The 19,929-nt window shown below is 39.2% G+C and overlaps 1 protein-coding gene across 1 annotated transcript in view; it reads left to right on the forward strand.

Annotated features, from left to right (window-relative positions):
- Window positions 1-13,178, forward strand: part of STK3 (serine/threonine kinase 3) — a 236,211-nt gene extending 223,033 nt beyond the window's left edge. Inside the window, exon 11 of the mRNA XM_077748229.1 lies at window positions 11,792-13,178. Within this exon, the coding sequence (XP_077604355.1) occupies window positions 11,792-11,950 (159 nt within the window). The 3' untranslated portion in view covers window positions 11,951-13,178. The remainder of the gene's footprint in view (window positions 1-11,791) is intronic.
- The last annotated feature ends 6,751 nt before the right edge of the window (window positions 13,179-19,929 follow it).

The raw sequence follows: 19,929 nt of genomic DNA on the forward strand, positions 1-19,929 counted from the left end.
GGTCAGATATCATAATGCTGCCCAGGGGGCTTGCAGGCCGCAGGAGAAAGTACCTCACCCAGAGAGCTGCTCTCCAGCAGGGGTGAGCACGAGAGTAATGCTGACCCACCACATCAGGAAAGCCACACACACCTCTTCTGCACAGACCGTCCGTAATCCACCAAACCGGAACAGGACTGAAACCTCCTTCCACTGACAAGTAACCATTTCCATCGCAGGATCCTGGTTTCCTTCCCAGCTCCCAGCACCAGAGGAGCTACAACTTGAAAAGAGATGGGAAGAAGGTTCTAGATGCAGGCAGCATCTCTTCCCCCTGCATGCCTCTTGGTCTGTGCGAGCCCCTACTGAGGGAAGGAACAAAGTTTATCATTAATATGACATTGAAGTTTATAATTAGTCTGAACTTGTAATAACTAAAAGTGACCAGAAATCAGTGAGCTCTGGCCAAGATTCCTGAAGGGACGTGTCAGGGAAATTTGGCATAGCACAGCTGAAAAAGTATGATTGGAGAAAAATGAAACTTGTATGTAATGGTTATACAAAGATTTGACTGCCCAATAAACTAGTTGCAGATATATTTTAAGGACTTTGTAAAAAAATTTTTAATTAAAAAAAAATTTATGTTTGTTTATTTTTGAGATAGAGAGAGCACAAGTTGGGGAGGGGAAGAGAGAAAGAGAGACAGAACCCCAAGCAGGCCCCACACCATCAGTGCAGAGCCCGACATGGGGCTTGACCCCACAAACTGCAAGACCATGACCCGAGCCCAGATGAAGAGTCAGCCACTTAACTGACCGCACCACCCAGCCGCCCCAAAGACTGTTTTTGTAAATGTTTACTATCTTTCATACTAGTCATAAAGTTCATTTTTCAAGAAATAAAATATATGAACAAAGTTAATCAATCAATTTGTTAATCTCATTTATGGCTTAATCAATGTTTTAAGATATTCAAAGTATTAAACAGAATCACTAAGAGAAAGGCCTCAAAGCTAATAGAGCTTCTTCATTGGGCCCTTACTACATCTGGAAAGATTTAATTAGTAATTTGGTTGGTTTTTGTTTTAACATTTATTTATTTTTGAGAGACAGAGTGAGTATGAGCGGGGAGGGCCAGAGAGAGAGGGAGACACAGAATCTGAAGCAGGCTCTAGGCTCTGAGCTGTCAGCACAGAGCCCGATGCAATGCTCGAACTCAGGACCGAGAGATCATAACCTGAGCCGAAGTTGGACGCTTAACCGACTGAGCCACCCAGGCACCCCAGTAATTTGGTTTTAAGTTACTCACATTTTGTTATGTTGGGCCTAGAATTTTAGAGCCACTCACAGTATAACAGAGCTATACATGAATGAACTCCTCCCCGATATTTTTACCAGGAAAACTACTGCTAGAAACTGAAAAGCATAGAAGAAATGGGTGTTCAGCCACCATCAAGAAATGCACCTGAAGTGTCGTCATTCCTTTTTCACAAAGGGAGCTCCCCACAATTTCTCCAGGTCAGGGTGATGGTCAGGATGCTCACCAGCTCGCAGCTCGTTAGAAGATCTCAGCTGAACGCAATACCAAAGCAGCGAGCAGACGGTCCGAATGGGCACAAGCCAAGTCTTGCTTCTGGATCAAGGGGACATGTCTTGTTGATTTTGTCTTGGCATTTCTCTTACCGATAAAATTTTGGCCTCTATCCCACAACACTCTGTAGAAATGTGTTTATTTTGATAGAGCACTGATTAAATTAAAAATGCTTAAACATATCACTTATTTCATAAGGCCAATTATAGCTGAAATACAACAATAACTTACAAATAAAATACTCCAGTAAGAGGAAAGGTGAGATTTTTAAAAGAGTGTTTCCCTACTTTTAATCTCTAAACAATCTGTCAGGAACTGTTTTCTGTGATGTCTGGATTTTGAAGTGCGTGTAGATCTTGGGAGACCTAAGAAGCAGCTCTTAGTAGGTTCCAATCCCAACTTCTGTTAGTGGGATTGACGTGGGCTATGAGTGGCTACATGAACACGTCTAGCTGGGTGACCTGTGGTGGGTCACTTGGGCTCTCTGGGGGTCCTGACCTATAAAATAGGGTTAAGAATATCCACCCCATGGGGCGCCTGGGTGGCTTAGTTGGTTAAGCGTCCGACTTTCGCTTAGGTCATGATCTCGCGGTTCGTGGGTTCGAGCCCCGCGTCGGGCTCTGTGCTGACTGCCAGCTCAGAGCCTGGAGCCTGTTTCAGTCTGTGACTCCCTCTCTCTCTGACCCTCCCCTGCTCACGCTGTCTCTCTCTCTCCTAGAAATAAATAAAAAAACATTAAAAAAAAAAAAAAAAAAAAAATATCCACCCAATGAGGTAATTGCTAGGATGAAATGACTTAATGCCCGGGGCCTCGCACAGTGTCTGACACATTGTAAATGATTAGTAGTCGTCACTTCCCCCTTCTCCTCCACTGAGATCCATAAGGAGTGGTTTTCTCCCTTTTCTTTGGGAATGAAAATAAAATCTAAATGTCTTAAATTTACTTTAGATGCTCTGATACTAAACAGATGCTTTGTGGCAGTTTCTAGTTAGGGAATATTTATAGTCCATCTAGTCAATCAGCTGTAGACGAGGGCCACTCAGCTCAAACAAGGTTACATGTAATTCTCTATCCAAGTAGGTAAATAGTGTCTGTTTTGGGAAGAAGTCTCTGCTAGCAGATTAATGTTAATATAGCTTTTAAGGGCATATTTTACAAAGGATTTGCAGAGAAGAATTCCATTTTAATTCTGTAGCATGGCAAGTATGAAATTATCACAGTCTTCATTATTTTCATAAATGTGTATTTTAAATGTGTACGTATGTCTTTCTTTAACAGGCTTCATACTAGTTTGGATTGACTTGAGAGTTCATGTATTCTTCTCAGTCCAGAAATTAAATCGGGAAATAAATGCCTTAATATATCGATATTTTAATTGTTTTTTAACAAGTGTCCTACCTATTATCCCTGTTGTTCAGTCTTACAGAAGAAGACCAACCCCTTGCCTGTTTTTGTATATATATCTAAACTAATCAGTGGACTTGACTGATTTGTGCTTGTATTTTGGTGCATTTCCCACTCTCACTGTTAGCAAAATGAGTGTGGCCACGTCCATGAACAGTGTTTTGTAAAAGCAAACCAGATTCTGTTCAACACAGTAAAAATCTGAGCTACAGTAGAATTTTCGGGGGAAAAGGAGTATGCTACTCCGGGCCACAAACAACTCAGAGCAGTCCGAGGCATGCCCTGGTCAATCTTACAAAATGCTATATAGGCAATTCGGCATCAAAATTGCCATAGAAAATTATTGTTGTTAGCCATTCTGTTGATAGTTCATTTTGTTAGAATTGCTAGCAGATGGGAAAATAGATGAGTCAGGATACAGTATTAACAATCCATATTTTTTTAATCACAAGCCACTAATAAGGTCTGTAGCATCTGTGAGATTTATTTAAACAGTTGCTAGGAAGAGTTTGTTTTCCCAGTAAACACAGCAAACCTTGTACAGGATTTTCTTGATTGACTATTTAACTAAATGTGTTAACATTAACATATAAGGCCACTTGCTTTGTTGTGACAGTGTTCTGTTTATTTTGACAGACTGATTATACCAGCAACTCGTGGACCCATTAAGTCTTGAATGTTATCACATTTATGCATTTTAAAACTTCATAATCTTATTTCTGCTATTTTTTGATAGTAAGACTTTAAAAATCCTCTTACGTAAGTAGGACTGTTTTTGACAAAATAATACAAAAATCTAAGTGTCTTCCTCAGAGAGCTCTTAAGATGATATTATTTTAGAAAGTAATTCACTCATCATTTGAATGCAATGTATTAGGTTTTTATAGTAGATTGGATATATAAACTTGCAGAAAGTTCTGACATTACTGACAACTCTTCTTGATCAGTAACTAGAAACTTTTCTTGTTCTCATAGAGTTCAGAAGTAATTCTAACGATTAAAAGTATGAACTATCAAAATGATCAATTTATAAGATTTAATCTTATCTTCCATCTTCTCACATCACTGCACTGTCTGTGCCCTTGCATGAGGCAGGAGCTAGTAAGTGAGCTGTTAATTTGCTTATCATTTATTTGGATTTTCTTTATCTTTTTTAAGGGATACTGAGAAATACGGTTTTATTGGATAGTGATCTGTAATCTCCTTGCCCTCCTGGATGGAATGTGATAATCCAGGACTATTAGTAACAAAATGGGCTGTTCAGTCAGGCCATCACTGATGTACCAAACTATACCAGTTTTCAAACAGATGTTGACCTCTATTGAAAAGTAGCTTTGACTTTTCATTTAACTTAGAAACAATCCATCTTCTCATCTAATTATTGTTTAAAAGTTAGGGTTTTTATTTAAACACTTTCACTTGTTTTAAACAACCTTTTTATGAGGTGGGAAATCCTAGTCTACCAAGTGACCTGAAACTGAAAGAAAATGGTAATTCTACCTTTTGCTGAATTTCTGCAGTTTCTTTCATTGTAAAAAACTATTTTACGAACACGTCCTATGCAGGATTTTCTCTTCACTAGCCTTCATCACTGAATACTTAAAAAGCCGTTTTCCCTTTCAGCTCAGGTTAAAGACCCTGGAAATTTCTTAGCACCACACCCTTCCCACCCATGGTGTCTTAACATTTTGAATCTAGCACTCTGGCACTCTAGCAGTGCTAGATTCAGAATATACAACTTGGGCGCCTGGGTGGCTCAGTCAGTTAAGCGTCTGACTTCGGCTCAGGTCATGATCTCATGGTTTGTGAGTTTGAACCCCACATTGGATTCTGTGCTGACAGTTTAGAACCTGGAGCCTGCTTCAGATTCTGTGTCTCCCTCTCTCTCTGCCCTTCCCCCACTCATGTGTTCTCTCTCTCTCCCTCTCAAAAATAAACAAGCATTAAAAAATATATATCAAACTTACTATAATGAAAAAAAATGCATTGACCTCGAGATCAGATTCTATCTCTGCCATCAATTTTGAGTAAGCTGGCTTCCATTTTCTCACCCAAAATAAGGAAGCTAGAATAGATCATTTCTGACATTTTTGTTTACAGTAAGATTGTGTGAGGTTTAACTCATAGCCCAACCTTATAGTTTATGCTTTTAAGTAAACGGTGGTTTGCTCATATGCAATGGTGTTTAATAATCCCAGGTTCACAAAGTGTTTCTCTGAGGCTCATATGATTCAATTTTTCTGACCTCAGTTTAAACTCTTTTTATGGAAATTGATTTTATTCTCTGTCCTTAATATGTCTTGCCCCCTGATACTTGTCATTTCAAATGTTCAAGAGAAGCAGAAATTCTTGTGAATAGAAAAACATGCCTTGGGGAATAAGACAATATTGTCCTGAAACTTATCTCCTTTTCTGTGACTGGGCATTTGAAGAGGTTCTGTGTTTGCTTATAAGCCCTTCCTGATACTGCATGTCGACTCATTTAGTCACTTAATCAGGTTATATATCCTTGATGTTTATAACAATTGTCAAACTACAATTTTCTCTCAGAATGTTAAGATCTAAAAATCTAAGAATCACTGTTAGCTGTGCAAGTTCTGTGTTCCCATTAAATTCAAAACCAAATTTTATTAAATAGAAATAGCTTACAACATATAAAAGCCATTCCTAGATGAGTTATTCATTTTTGTACATTTGTTCACATACAGTCAAAACCACAACGTATGCATAACCTAAGATGCTCTTCACTGACTTCACTTACAGAGCCCTAAACTGACAACTATGGTTTACTCTGCATTTATTTTGGAATTAGCCATCTGGCAGATGGCTGCGGTAATATAGCTACTTTGTGTTCCTTGTATTGTAGAAAGATGGCTCGTAAGTAACATTTCTTTGCTATATTTAAAACTATATACGTTCAAGTTAATTTACCACAAGCTCTGTTGATCCATAAACATAAAAATTCTGAAGTGATTTCCCTTCCGTTCTATGAAGATTTTCAAGAAAGCTAATTTTAGTGAATGAAACTCTTGTCACAGTAATGTCGATAATAATTCAGGAAGCTCAACTTTTCCTTCTTGTATTATCTTCATTGGCCTCCAAAATTGTTTTAATTTTGGATTAGCATTTTAAAAGGGTGATAGTGGGATGGTTTAATATTATAGGGCCATGTTTGTCATTATGAGTCGCCATAAAATTTTATCTGTTTTGTGACCCTATTTACTACTAAGCCATCGAGCAGTAGTAGTGCTTTCCAAGAAATTGGAAATGCTGGTCCTGCCCCATTTCCCCCAACCCCCAATCATCTTCATGCCTGTGAGAGGCTTGGTAGTAGCTACAGAAATGCAGAGTGCTGAATATATTTTATTAGGACTTAATCATAAGTCAAAACTCAGCCAGAAGTTCATGTCTAGAATCATACCCACTGTAGAAAAAGTGAAAAGTTCTACAAGTTGGCTTCACATTTTTTTTTGTCTAGATGACACCATAATCCAGTTACTTAGAAATCTACCGATATTTCTCTTCTATTAACAAAACGAGAAGAGCCTCTGACCACAAATGCTGAAGTTGGGGAATTATTTTCTGTTGGATACCTAGGTCATAAGATCAAGGAGAAAACCTTGTCTGGATGATCTGATCCTCATCAAGGAGCCTCGGGTATAGCCTGAATTCTGATGGTTCCCTAAATCAGTAGCTTTAATCTCTCTCCTGAACTCCAAAACTCCAAATTATGATCTATATCTAATGTCTCCACCTTGTTCATATCTCAAACACTGCAGGACTAAAACTCCATTTGATTTACTCCCCTACCTTATTAATGATAACCCTGGGGCGCCTGGGTGGCTCAGTCGGTTAAGCATCCGACTTCAGCTCAGGTCATGATCTCACGGTTCGTGGGTTCGAGCCCCGCGTCGGGCTCTGTTCTGACAGCTAGCTCAGAGCCTGGAGCCTGTTTCAGATTCTGTATCCCCCTCTCTCTCTAACCCTCCCCTGCTCACGCTGTCTCTCCCTCTCTCTCAGAAATAAATAAAACATTTAAAAAAAAATGATAACCCTACCCCGTCACCCTAGCTTGAAGCCAGAATCATCCTAGCCCTTCCTTCTTCCTGACCCTTCGTAATCAGCCAGTCAACAAAGAAAGCCCTATCAGTTCCATTGTCAAGTCTCTCAGAACCCTCCCTTCTCCATCTCTACTTCCTTTTTCCTGGTCCACGCCTCATCCTCTCACTAGACTGTTGCAGTAACCTGCTGACAGGCCTTCCTGCCTCCATTTCCCCTATGATATTCCATTGTCTATACCTGCTAGTAGATGTATTTTTCTATCTCCTATATGATCATGTCACCAGTTATGTTCACAATTATCTAGCATTTCCTTCTTGGCTACAGAAAGTTTGTGCAACGTGCTTAAAGGCCTCCCTTCTCCTTCCATCTCCTCTCCTGACCCCTCCCCCCATGGATCCGCCCTACATCCCAGCAGCCAGCTGAGGTCTCCAAAGGTACTGGCATTTGAGCACCTTATATGTTTCTGCTCATTCTTCTTCCCTTCTGCCCTGTCCTTTTCCCATCTTCTCAGCTTGCCCATCCTTCAGTCAATTAGCTGTGCATGGACCTGTGTTGGCAGCTAGATTGCAAGTTCTCCGTGGGAGGTAGAGTGTTCTATTCATCTCTGTATCCACGTGCTTGGTCCATAGAAAATATCAATAAATATTTTAATAAATGACTACTCTGGAGTTCTCTCACAGCCCACCTGCAAACGTAACTATATATGTTTCTTACATAGACGTCAGAATTTCCTGAAACCTCAACCTTACAGAGCCACAAATCTGAAATCAGATGTTTTAAAAAACAAAAACACTAGAAACAGGTGTTCCAAGCTTCAGCACTAAAACCATGCTCGGTCTTTCCTAAAACAGCCTCAGGCCTTCATTTCATGTGTTTATTCCTATTTAATGTAATGCTTTGTAGGATTGCTTAATCACTTTTCTGGTTCCCAATAGATGAACAAATGCCATAAAGAGAGAATGATATATGTCTAACGAGGGTCTTATGGAAAGGAGCTGATAGCTTTCTCTCAAATGAAGATAAAAAGCCAAAACGGAGAGAGAATAGATAGATTAGACATAGAAATTAATAATGGTGATTCATCATCAAGGAAAGGTTGCTTTAAGTCCTCTGTCCTCTGCTTTAGAAGCCAGCATAGTCTGTAAAGTACTTTATATAAAGATTTTCTCTTCCAAATGGTTAAAACAAAGTTTTTATCACCTAAAAAACCAAGCTTTAGATACTTCATAAATTTTCTTATATGGACCATCTAATCTCCTAACAGTCCCGGATAAAGGTTCTCCAAGTTCACAGACACCTGTTTGTCACACGTTTTTCATACTGAAAATATACAAGCCTATTAGAGGAGGAAAACTTTCTTCTAAGAAGCTTCTTTCTCTGAATTTAGTCCATTACTGTAATATAATATTTATAAACTGTTGGTAATTTGCCCCAGTAAGGTAGTATAAGATACTTACAGGAATATCTTACTGCAAAAATTGTTTGTTTTGTTTTGATGCTGTTTCTCCTGATCTTAGATTAACCCATTCCTTCGAGTCTTTTTTTTTTCTGTACCTCTGTTTACCCACCCTCATGCCATGATATTTAGCAGTGTCTAAGTGTGTTTACAGTCTCTAAAGCTTAAATATTTCCCAATTCCAGTTGACGTGGAGGCATGAAACCCATGCATAAAAATCAATTATGAAATAATAAATGACCTTAGAATCAAATACTGAATTGTGTTGTTTAAATTATGAATGTTATATTGAAATTCAGAGACGGGAAGATTAGTGTGGACTGAAAAAGAGACAAAGTGAAATTGGATCTCATGTTGACAGCACCCAGATGTGTCTTTCTTGGGGAGACAAGGCTGTGTATGGTCTCTATTGGTTCTTCATTCCCCCCCCCCCAATCACCTGTTCATACAGCTCAGAAAGTTCTGAGGTCCCATCTTGGCTTATTCTTTATCATCCTAGAGATTTGAACATATTTGGCCATATAATAGTGGCGTGATTAATATTTGGATTAAAAATTAATAAAGAATATGATATAATACAATACATTATATGTAAATGCATATAATGGTGTGGTATAGTAAGGTAGCTTTGTTTTATGATAGGGCATATTGTATATATATTATATTGTGTGTGCGTATGTATATATACACATGCACACATACACACACATATATATATGCACACACCGGAACTTTCCATACACCAAGGCAAGTGGTACTCACCTTCAGAGTCATCATCTGGGAGCCCACATACTCTTTCCCGTAACACTGTCATGCCTATATTTTTGGAACTCCTCTTTTGAATTTCCTTCAGAGTCTGTGACTCATCCTTTTCAGTATCCTCAGTGGTGACAAACCTTTTCAGTGAGGATGGATTTTTTTTGAACCAAGAGTAATTTAGGGCCAGGTAAGGTGAGGAAAGTGGAGGATCAAGCTGAAAAATACTATTTTTGGCTAACAGTGACATGTTGACTATAAAGTCAACGAGACTTTATAAGTATAAGACTATATAAGTAAGTTACTATATAATCTTTTATAAGACTATAAAGTAACGAGAGCACTTCCTGATTTGGCTCATAAAATAACCAAAAACAGTTCTCTTATTAAACCAAAAAATTGCTGCAAGTTTTATCACATTAAGACCAAGTCTGAATTACTCTCATGGAATTTTCCTGCTCTAGAGCAGATCATGATTCCCTAACGTCCAAACCCTGCTTTGCCTGCTTGGGACCCGCCAGCCCCTGGGTCTGCAGCAACCATAGTTCTTCCTCAACATGGCAGGGTTTCCTCCTCAAGGCCCTGCTCATCTCTGAGGCACCCCCTTTTTCAAGGACCAGCATGGTCCCTGCTCCCCTAAAAGGGATCTGCTTAGTGACGCTTCTCCCTTTTCATTGGGATTCTAATAAAAAAAAAAAAAAAAAAGAGCAAGAAGCAATAGATATTCTCCCCGAGGAAAATGTACACGTGAACATGCAAAATTTTGTACATGAGAAGCTTATTCATGGACTTCAGAACCTCTCACTGCAATCAATCTGTACTATATGCAGTAGGGTCTTGTGTCAGTCCCAAATGTTTCTAGTTGCTGATCTTACCCTTCTAACTAATATACAAGTTTCTTTCTTTCGTCTTTCTTTCTTTTTCTTTTCTTTTCTTTTTTTTTTGAGAGAGAAAGAGAGTGCAAGTTAAGGGAAGGGCAGAGTTGGAGGGGGAGAAAGAGAGAGAGAATGAATCCCAAGCAGGCTCTGCACCACCAGCACAGAGCCTGATGTGGGGCCCAAACCCATGAACCGTGAGATCATGATCTGAACCAAAGTCAGATGCTTAACAGACTGAGCCACCCAGGTGCCCCAATTTGCAAGCTTCTTAAGGCATGGAAATAGTTCAGTGCTTCTTTGCTTTCCTTACAGCACCTACCTACCAAGATGCTGAATATGTAATAGCATTCTGTAAATCACTGTGGTTTAACAGATTTTTTTTTAAACCACCTATCTGCCACCATTGCTATAATAGTTTCTGAATGAGACAGTTTTAGATTTTTTTTTTTAATCTTAATAAGATAAATCCCAAGTGTTAGGTTATATATTTCAGGGCATCCTAAAATACGTTTCTCAGGAGATAATCCATATCTTGCTGTTTTCACATATAAAACTTTTTTTATGTAGATTTATTTTTGAGAAAGAGACAGAGAAAGAGAGAGCACATGAGTGGGGGAGGGGCAGAGAGAGAGGGAGACACAGAATCCGAAGCAGGCTCCAGGATCTAAGCTGTCAGCACAGAGCCTGACACAGGGCTCTAACCCACAAACTGCAAGATCATGACCTGAGCCAAGGTCAGACCCTTAACCGACCTAGCCACCTAGGTGCCCTGCTGTTTTCACATGTAAATAATTACAGTAAAGCTCAAGATGCCACAGATCCTGTTATGTAAAATGGATTTCATCCCCCTGACATGAGGCCTCTCACCTCCTGTTATACAGAAAACCAGTAAAGGATTGCTGGTGTTGTCTCCAGAAGTCAGTGTAATCGAACCGAATCACTATGGTCGAACTAGATCTTTAGTCAAATCATATCATTATTGTCAAGCTATAATGTAGATGGTGAAAATTTGATAGGCAGTTTATTCTCAAATTGGCCAAGCATGTCAGAATTTACTCGGCACTGTTATCTGTTATATCAGGCTTGGGATATTTTGAGGCATAAATTAAAACCCTTACTGTATCAAAATGTTTGGGATAAAAGTATTCTAGGTACTTTAATTTTCTGATTAACCAAGTACTTAAAAATTGAGCATTTGGTAAAATGCAGAGTAGGATGGGTAATTTAACCTGCATTCAGTCTCATCCCATTCTTGGGGGGATCTCTGCAAGTGTTCACAATTACAGTAGTGCTCCGGAGCTGGTGGGGATGGGAGAGGTTGCAGCAGATATATCCAGAGCATATCCTGAAAGTCCGTGCATTGGCAGTGGTGGGTTTGTCTTTCTGCCCTTTAAAAAACTAATACTTTTCATCTGCTTTTTTTCCTCGTTTTTCTTTCCTAAAAGCAGAGGTTTTTTATTGCTTTTGTTTGCAGAATTACTTAAGATTCTTACAAGGTGTGGCTTCTTGATTCTTCAGTGAAGGAATTCCTGTTTTAATTATTGAACCATATTTCAAAGACATCGAAGAGGGTTTGCTGAAATATTCATGCTAAAACCCATTAGATTTTAACCTATTGTAGATAAGTTTACTGCATTAATATCTTCACTTTTTTTCTGCTTCTAGTTAAAAAATTTAAGTTTAGAAGAACTACAGATGCGGTTAAAAGCACTGGACCCCATGATGGAACGAGAAATAGAAGAGCTTCGTCAAAGATACACTGCAAAAAGACAACCCATTCTGGATGCAATGGATGCGAAGAAAAGAAGGCAGCAAAACTTTTGAGTCTGATTTCTTCTCTGTTTGTTTCTATAACTATTCTGGAGACCAAGAAACCACTAAGAATCAAAGGAATATTATATATATATTTTTTAATCCCTAAGATTTGTGCTCTACAACTAGGCAACAGTCCAAAATCGATGATGGTACCTATCTAGTAAGTTTCCAAAGGGCAGAATTTACAACTGTAGCCACTATGTTTTCATTTTTAGATACTGAAAACAACAGAAAGGTATTCTTCTCTAGATCTGTCAGCTGCATACCAGCACTAAAACTGTGTTATAAAACGAAAGCTGTGTTCAGAGACCTTGAAAATCTGAAGCCATTGTTTAATTGTACAGCACTGAAGGGCTTTATGTTATGATATTCTTTATTCTTATTTCTAGTAGCTTATTTATTGTATCCCCTAGGTAAGCTTATTTATTTATGCTGTTTCACTTTGTTTTGTTTTTAAGGACAAGATCAGGATAGCTTTGGTGAAGGTAGGGCATATTAATAATAGATGATAATGTACAACCAAATTATACTTTCAGCAGGGAGCTGTGGGGGTACATTCCTTGATTTCCAGGATAGTTTTCCAATAGAAGCAAAGCAATAATAGCAATAGTACCCAAATGGGCCAGACATTTTTTATACTGAAGCAATAATTCCATTTTTACCTTCTGAAATTTTGTTTAAATGTTTTTATTCTTGATGTTTGGTACAAACAGAACTATACATATTTAGATGACACGGAGCTATAATGTTTAAAACCAAAGAAATCAATGGAACTCTTGCACAAAACAAGTGTGGTAAATATTTTAAAAGAAATAAATCCTTAAGACAAATGCAGTTTGTTCATGTTTCATGTTTCGTGTATAGGTCTGATAGCTAAACTGTATCAAACTGTAATGAGCTCATCAAATGTATTTCTGTGAAAATGTACTCAATTGTCATAGGACTTCTATGTTGATTTCATTTATTTCCTGGGAATTGGTAAACATCATGTGCCTGACAATAACAAAATAGCAGAAACATTTGTACTGAACTGTACAAGCCTTGGGGACTGAATAAAAAGATTAAAACCATTAAAAAGGAACTCATTTCTAAACTGAATGAAGGTTTGGGTGATTGAGCTGGGACCAGTCATATCCGAAGCTACATATGGCCATCTGACAATGTTTGTTCTTTTGTGTGTCTAATTACTATGTGTAAATCATAAAGACAAATAAATTTTACTGTGCCACCCAGCTTATTTCATCTCTGTATCTTTGCAAAAAACCCAGCACCTGGATTCTGTCTTTTCCTGGCAAGGCAGGTGTATTAGTGAGGACGGGCTGGCTGGTGGATAACAACCGCGAAACCTCAGTGGCTCAGCTGATTTCTCACTGGTGCTCCATGCCCACCCTAGCTTGGCAGGACACCCTGCTCCTGTCACCCTCACCCAGGGACCCCACCAATGGCGCCTTCTCCCTGTAACGTTAGTGGTCACCCCAGCAAGGGAAGGAGCACCGACAAGTCACACAAGCTCCAGCCATCAGCCGCGCATGTCAAGTTGGCCACAACTAGTCACATGGCCACTCCTAATTTCAGGGGAGCAAGGAGATGCAACCTTACCATGTGCCTGGAGGGGAGAGAAGGGAAATGCCAGCAGGTTCACTAAGCCCCAGAGAAGGCATATCATCTCTGGAAAGCTGCTATTCCATTTTAAAATGGCAGATGTGCCCCCAGGTAATGCCTTGAAGTAGCATTTACCTCTGCTCTGTTGAATCCTTATAGGTCACATAGAAATTAACAAGATTGTTAAAATAGTGGTAAGTATTGAAAGATGTCTAACAGTAATTAAAAATGAAGACGGGGGGCGCCTGGGTGGCTTAGTCGGTTAAGCGTCCGACTTTCGCTTAGGTCATGATCTCGCGGTTCGTGGGTTCGAGCCCCGCGTCGGGCTCTGTGCTGACTGCCGGCTCAGAGCCTGGAGCCTGTTTCAGAGTCTGTGATTCCCTCTCTCTCTGACCCTCCCCTGCTCACGCTGTCTCTCTCTCTCTCTCTCTCTCTCTCCTAGAAATAAATAAAACATTTTTAAAAAATTAAGACTGAATTTACAGCATCTGCCTCAGCTGTGTACTTATGGACTCTACTTGAGACAGTCCAACCAGTCAGTCCACTCAAGCACCCTACCATTTTTAGCCCTTTCTTAATTGTTTTTCTTTTCAGTAACCTAATACCCTGCCTCATTTGGTGGAATCAAACGACTTACTTGCTACCATCCAAGTAAAACCACCCACGTGAAATGTCAAGAAACCTATGAAGATGATTTCTCTCCAGTTTGCTAAATTAGAAAATGTATGCAAATTAATTCAATGAGGCCTGTTAACCACTCTTTCTAATTCAGTCTCAACAAGAATCCTCCTTTTAATAGTAAACATTGAATGTTCCAATCACATTTGTAATTTGTATATAAATAGGTTTTATATCCTGTTGTTATTTTTATTCTTTCTACACACACACACACACACACTCAAGAGAATTATGAACAGTGAGCATATTTTTATTTTAGAGACTTAGGAAGCTCCAGAATATTTTAGGATAATCTTTTAAAATTCTTCCAATCTTCTCAGTCTCTGCCCCCCACTAATCAAAAAAAGGAACTTATGATAAGTTTTGAAGAACCAAAAGCCATGAAAGAAAGCTTCAAGTCTAGGTAAGCCTTGATTAATCATGATGCTGAGGAAACAGTTTTCTAGTTATTTTAATGAGTTTAAGAAGAAGCCTCTTATTATCTTAACCTTGGCTTCAGAGAACATTCCAAAAATAGGTAAGTGTACTTTCTGCACACCCCCGTCCTTTCATAAACGCAGAATTGTAAATGTGATTGTAGCTAATGAGTGAAGATTTTGTCTTGCCGAAAAGCCAGCATCATTGTATATGTTCTTCTATAGATGAGAAAGTTTTTTTCTTGGATTTGGATGACTCATTTTACAGATTTAGAATACATTTAGCTTATTTAAGCAGAAATAATTATATGTTCATAATATGAGCTAATTTGGTCAATATGAATTGGAGAGGAAAATATTTTTATTGGATTTCAAAATAATAACATCTATTATTTGGGACATTTACTGTTTGTCAGACACTAGGCTAAACAGCCTTACATACATGACTTACGTGCTTTTGTGTTTCTTTCCTTTGCTTGTTTATCAAATCACATCCCCGAGGTTTAAGATCACTCACTACTCACTGAAGGATACATAGCTTCTCTAGCAGAAATTCTATAATACATCAATAAAATGTTTTTAACTTAGTCACAGGAAATCATTCCAAAGTACTGACACGTTAGCATTCTATAAGAATGCTATTTTTGTTTCCTATCCTGTATGTTAAAGATTAATGATTAAAATAAATCCTGAGGGGCGCCTGGGTGGCTTAGTCGGTTAAGCGTCCGACTTTTCGCTTAGGTCATGATCTCGCGGTTCGTGGGTTCGAGCCCCGCGTCGGGCTCTGTGCTGACTGCCAGCTCAGAGCCTGGAGCCTGTTTCAGTCTGTGACTCCCTCTCTCTCTGACCCTCCCCTGCTCACGCTGTCTCTCTCTCTCTCTCCTAGAAATAAATAAAACATTAAAATAAAATAAAATAAAACAAAATAAATCCTGAAAATACTAATGATACAACACTCTAAATAGAACATCATTTCTTAAAAAAAAAAAAAAGTAATTGGAGTTAACATTGCATTAGTAAACTGTTGTCAGGCATATAGGCATTTAATTAGGTGTTTCATCAAAATGCTGTTTTGGAGCACTAGATACTGTTTTGGTCCCAAAGCTCAAGAATTGGGGGGTCTAAAGAGAAAACTACTTTGCTTTTGAGCAATCTGCTGAGATCTGGACCTTAGTTGGGTGGGTGGTTTGGTGCCTCCGAATGATGGCTTATCCTCCAGGGAGTCTGTCAGTTTCTTGTTTCATGTCCACACAAAATACCTGAACCTCAGCCAAGCACTTCCCTGAGCCATGAAAAGACCCCAAAAGAGGAAGCAAGTGACCAGTTTCGTTTTTCCACCAGCTTGGAAAACCAGCTTCAAGGACATGCTCTTCTCACACTGGATCATACCAGTAGTCAGGTTCCCTGCCACCATTTTTTTCACTTGATTAAGCTCTTGAAAGTGCTGATTTTGGGGGTTACTTTTCTGCCCACAGGACTTCGCCTACCAAGTTACGAATGAACTCTGCCTCCTGGCACTCAAGACCTGCATCATGCCCCAGCGGACATGACCTCATCTTACATAATCACTTTATTTGAGCCCTTTCTTCCACCAAACCGAGCTGCTTTCAAACTCTATTATAATGATGTGATTTATTATTGGATTATAAGGTTCCTGGGAGCAGAGACTTGGTGTTTATCCATCTTGTTTCCCCACAATGCTTTCTCGGATGTTAGATGAAATTGGAGGTAAATAAGGTTTCACTGAATACCATTAGCCCAAACAACAAAATTGTCATCACTAACCATAAAGGCTAATCTCTCTCTTTACATCCAGGTAATCGTGGTGACCACAATAATACTAGTGTCAACCAGGTTTTGAGCACCTACTAAGCTTTGCACTTTCGATTTTTTATCTCAAACCTTCATAACAAGATGCAGTCTTTTTCTCAGAAAAAAAAAAGGATTGGAGAGATTAAATGAGGTCACAAAGCTAGTCAATGCCAGTGTCTGTCTCCAAAATCTGCTTTTTCCACTAGACCACATTGCCTAATAAACACAAGAGGTCTGGCTTTAGAATGTTGGATGGGGTTGCTAAGCCTGCTTGCTGATCTTAGAAAGAGAAGCTTTTCAATTAAAACTTAGAAGAGGACCATTGTTAGCTGATGTGATCCTGTTCTCCATTTCAAACAAGACCTACATTTTCTGAAATGGCATCCTTTCTACATGAAGCGGGAAAGAAAAAAAGAATGCATTGTTTCCGGAATGACTTGCACAAAGATTTTTTTTTTTTTTTACTTCATTGTTAGGATATATCTGGAGTTCTTATGCCTTGAACATCTATGTTCTTTGTAAACTGAAATGTGTCCATTTTACTCCCTTACAAAAGCTGTCTTGGATAATGAGTACTTTGGAGAAATACTAATCAGCATAGTGGAAGGTACATGGCCTCAGAAGCTTAATTACCTGGGTCCAAATCCCAGCTCTTCCTTTACACTTTGGTTGCCCTGGGCAAGACTACCATTCAGCTAATCTGTGTTTCCATTTCTTCATCTATAATAATGCAGCAATTGTGAAGATCAAATGTTCTAGTACATGTAAACTATTTAACAGAGTTCTTGGTATAGGGCACATAGGCATAGATTAAAAATAAGCTTTTAGGGGTGCCTGGGGGGCTCGGTTAAGCATCCAACTCTTGATTTCAGCTCAGGTCATGATCCCAGGGTCATGGAATCAAGCCCAGAATCAGTCTCCACGCTGAGCATGGCACCTGCTTGGGATGCTCTCTCTCCCTCTCTTTCTGCCCCTCCATGCCCCCCTCAAAATAATTTAACGTTTAAAAAAAAAGTATGAATAAAACGGCTCTGTTTTTCATTGGTGAGCAAATTCACTATGACTTCTAAAGTGCATTGGAGTCTCCTGGAACCCAGGCGTGTGCTCCATTGAGGGCCTGGCCTACTCTCAGTAATCTGCACTGAGGAAAAGCATAATTCAATTTTTAAGCGTGTTTCCTTGTCTGTCTAAAATGAAGTAAATAGTAAGCTAAACATTCCCTCCACCCCTGCCTAAGACTCTCCTTTCTATTTTAGGGATATTGTTGAGGCCAACATTTATGAAGACCCATCTGGAAATTGCAAGTTTATGTCCTTAAAGTTCTGTTTCACTAAAGTTTTAGCATTCTTGGTCCTTAAAAATATGAGTCATGCAATTGACGATTTCCCAACTTGCTTTGGTCCCAGGAAACTCAAAATCAGATTGACAGTTAAAAGCCTATGGGATTCTATGATCTGCATACTTCCATTTCCATGATCCTATACTTATAAAATCTGAAAATATTTTTTTATTTTTTTAAATTTTTATTTATTTAGTGTTTATTTTCAGAGAGAGAGACAGAGCCTGAGCAGGGAAGGGGCAGAGAGAGAAAGGGAGACACAGAATCTGAAGCAGGCTCCCAGCTCTGAGCTGTCAACACAGAGCCTGACACAGGGCTCGAACCCACAAACCACAAGCTCATGACTAGAGCCGAAGTTGGATGCTCAACCAACTGAGCCACCCAGATGCCCCAACCTGGAATATTTTTAAAAAGAAAAAGAAAGAAAATATCTGTGGAGGTTTTGGTCCTTCCACTATACTTAGAAGGGTCTGGTTCCCTATTATGTGTATTTTTTATGTCTTCTCATAGTGTTCTTGTGGGTGTCAGATATGGTAATGGGTGTCAGGGGAGTTCGTTCTTGAGGTCCTGCACCTAGAACTCCCCTGGACTCTTCCACAGGTGAGTGTTAGCACCCAGGGGAAAAGGGATCCCTAGGGTATGAGACTCCTAGACACTGAGATAACCTTGTCTTTCCTCTTTGGAAAGGAGACAAGCTAGAGAACACCATCATGCCCTTGGCCCCTGTACCTCTGCCCTCGGCAGTCTGTTCAATTCATATTTACACAAAAACTGATTCAGGACGACCAGGCAAGCCACCATAACTTCCAGCCACGAGTCAGCCAGCAGATCAGAATTGCTAAAGAAGCCTATCTTCTCAGGATTTTTCCATTCCTATTCCTCTATTCATAAGCCACTGCATATTCACAATGAAAAGAGAAGAATATGAACCAAAAAATAAAGGAAAGCAAAGGGAATAGATTTTGCCTGATATTAACATGACGGTTGTAACCCCAAATTACAAGTAGTGTCATACTCTACATTTCCTCGATAGAGAAACAAGTCTATTCCATTTCAATGGAAAGCACTCAAAGCTAACACGTTCCAAAATTTTTCTAGGAGAAAACTCAGTGCTTGTCCATATTTAAATCAAGCAACTAGCTTTGTCTTTTACATTTTTATACAATTTTCCAAGGGGAGGGGGTAGGGGAGGGGGGAAATGGATGGTGGTCATTGGGGAGGGCACTTGCTGGGATGAGCACTGGGTATTGTATGTAAGCGATGAATCACAGGAAATCTACCCCCAAATCCAGGAGCACATTGTATACACACTGTATGTTAGCTAACTTCACAATAAATTATTTATATATATGTATATATATATATATAGATAGATATAGAATNCCTGATATTAAAGCTCTCAGTTTTTATGTATTTTCTTTTTTTTTTTTAAGTTTTATTTATTTTGAGAGAGAGGGAGAGAAAAGTTGTGCACAAGTGGGGAGGGGCAGAGAGAGAGGGAGAGAGAATCCCAAGCAGGCTCCACGCTGTCAGCACAGAGCCCGAGGATGACACGGGGCTCGATCTCACAAACCATGAGATCCTGACCTGAGCCAAAATCACGAGTCGGACGCCCAACCACCTGAGCCAGCCAGGTTGCCGTACATACTTTTTCTAATGTTCCAGTTTGAACAGAACATGCAGGACGGGGCAGGCCTGCAGCTGTGCATTCGTTCAGCCTCCCCATTTATTCCATGACAGCTTGCTTTCCTATTTAAAAAGAAAATTCTTAGCAAAAATATTCTAATGAGAAGACATAATAGGATTTGAAGCAAATGTCTTTGATGTTAAAAAACAAGATGCACGGTGAAATCTGAAACGTAGAGCTGTTCCATAATTAATGAACCAATGTACGAATTCATGAAGTCATTTTCTGTTGACCTTTCATGAAGTATATGGTTTTTTTTAAGGCACACCATAAATCCGTTAACGTGCTTAGAATGTGGACTTGGGAAATTATGTCTGATACTAATAGACTAATGAACCCGGGCCTTAACAAGTTTCAGCAAGGATTTTCAATTTTGAAGGTAAAGTAATTGCTTTAACAAGCAAGTTGTAATTCGGGGTATGAGTCCAGAATCTGAGGGTGGCAGGCAATCACA

Source organism: Crocuta crocuta, unplaced genomic scaffold (assembly GCF_008692635.1).
Source record: "Crocuta crocuta isolate KB4526 unplaced genomic scaffold, BGI_CrCroc_1.0 scaffold39, whole genome shotgun sequence".
NCBI lineage: Eukaryota > Metazoa > Chordata > Mammalia > Carnivora > Hyaenidae > Crocuta > Crocuta crocuta.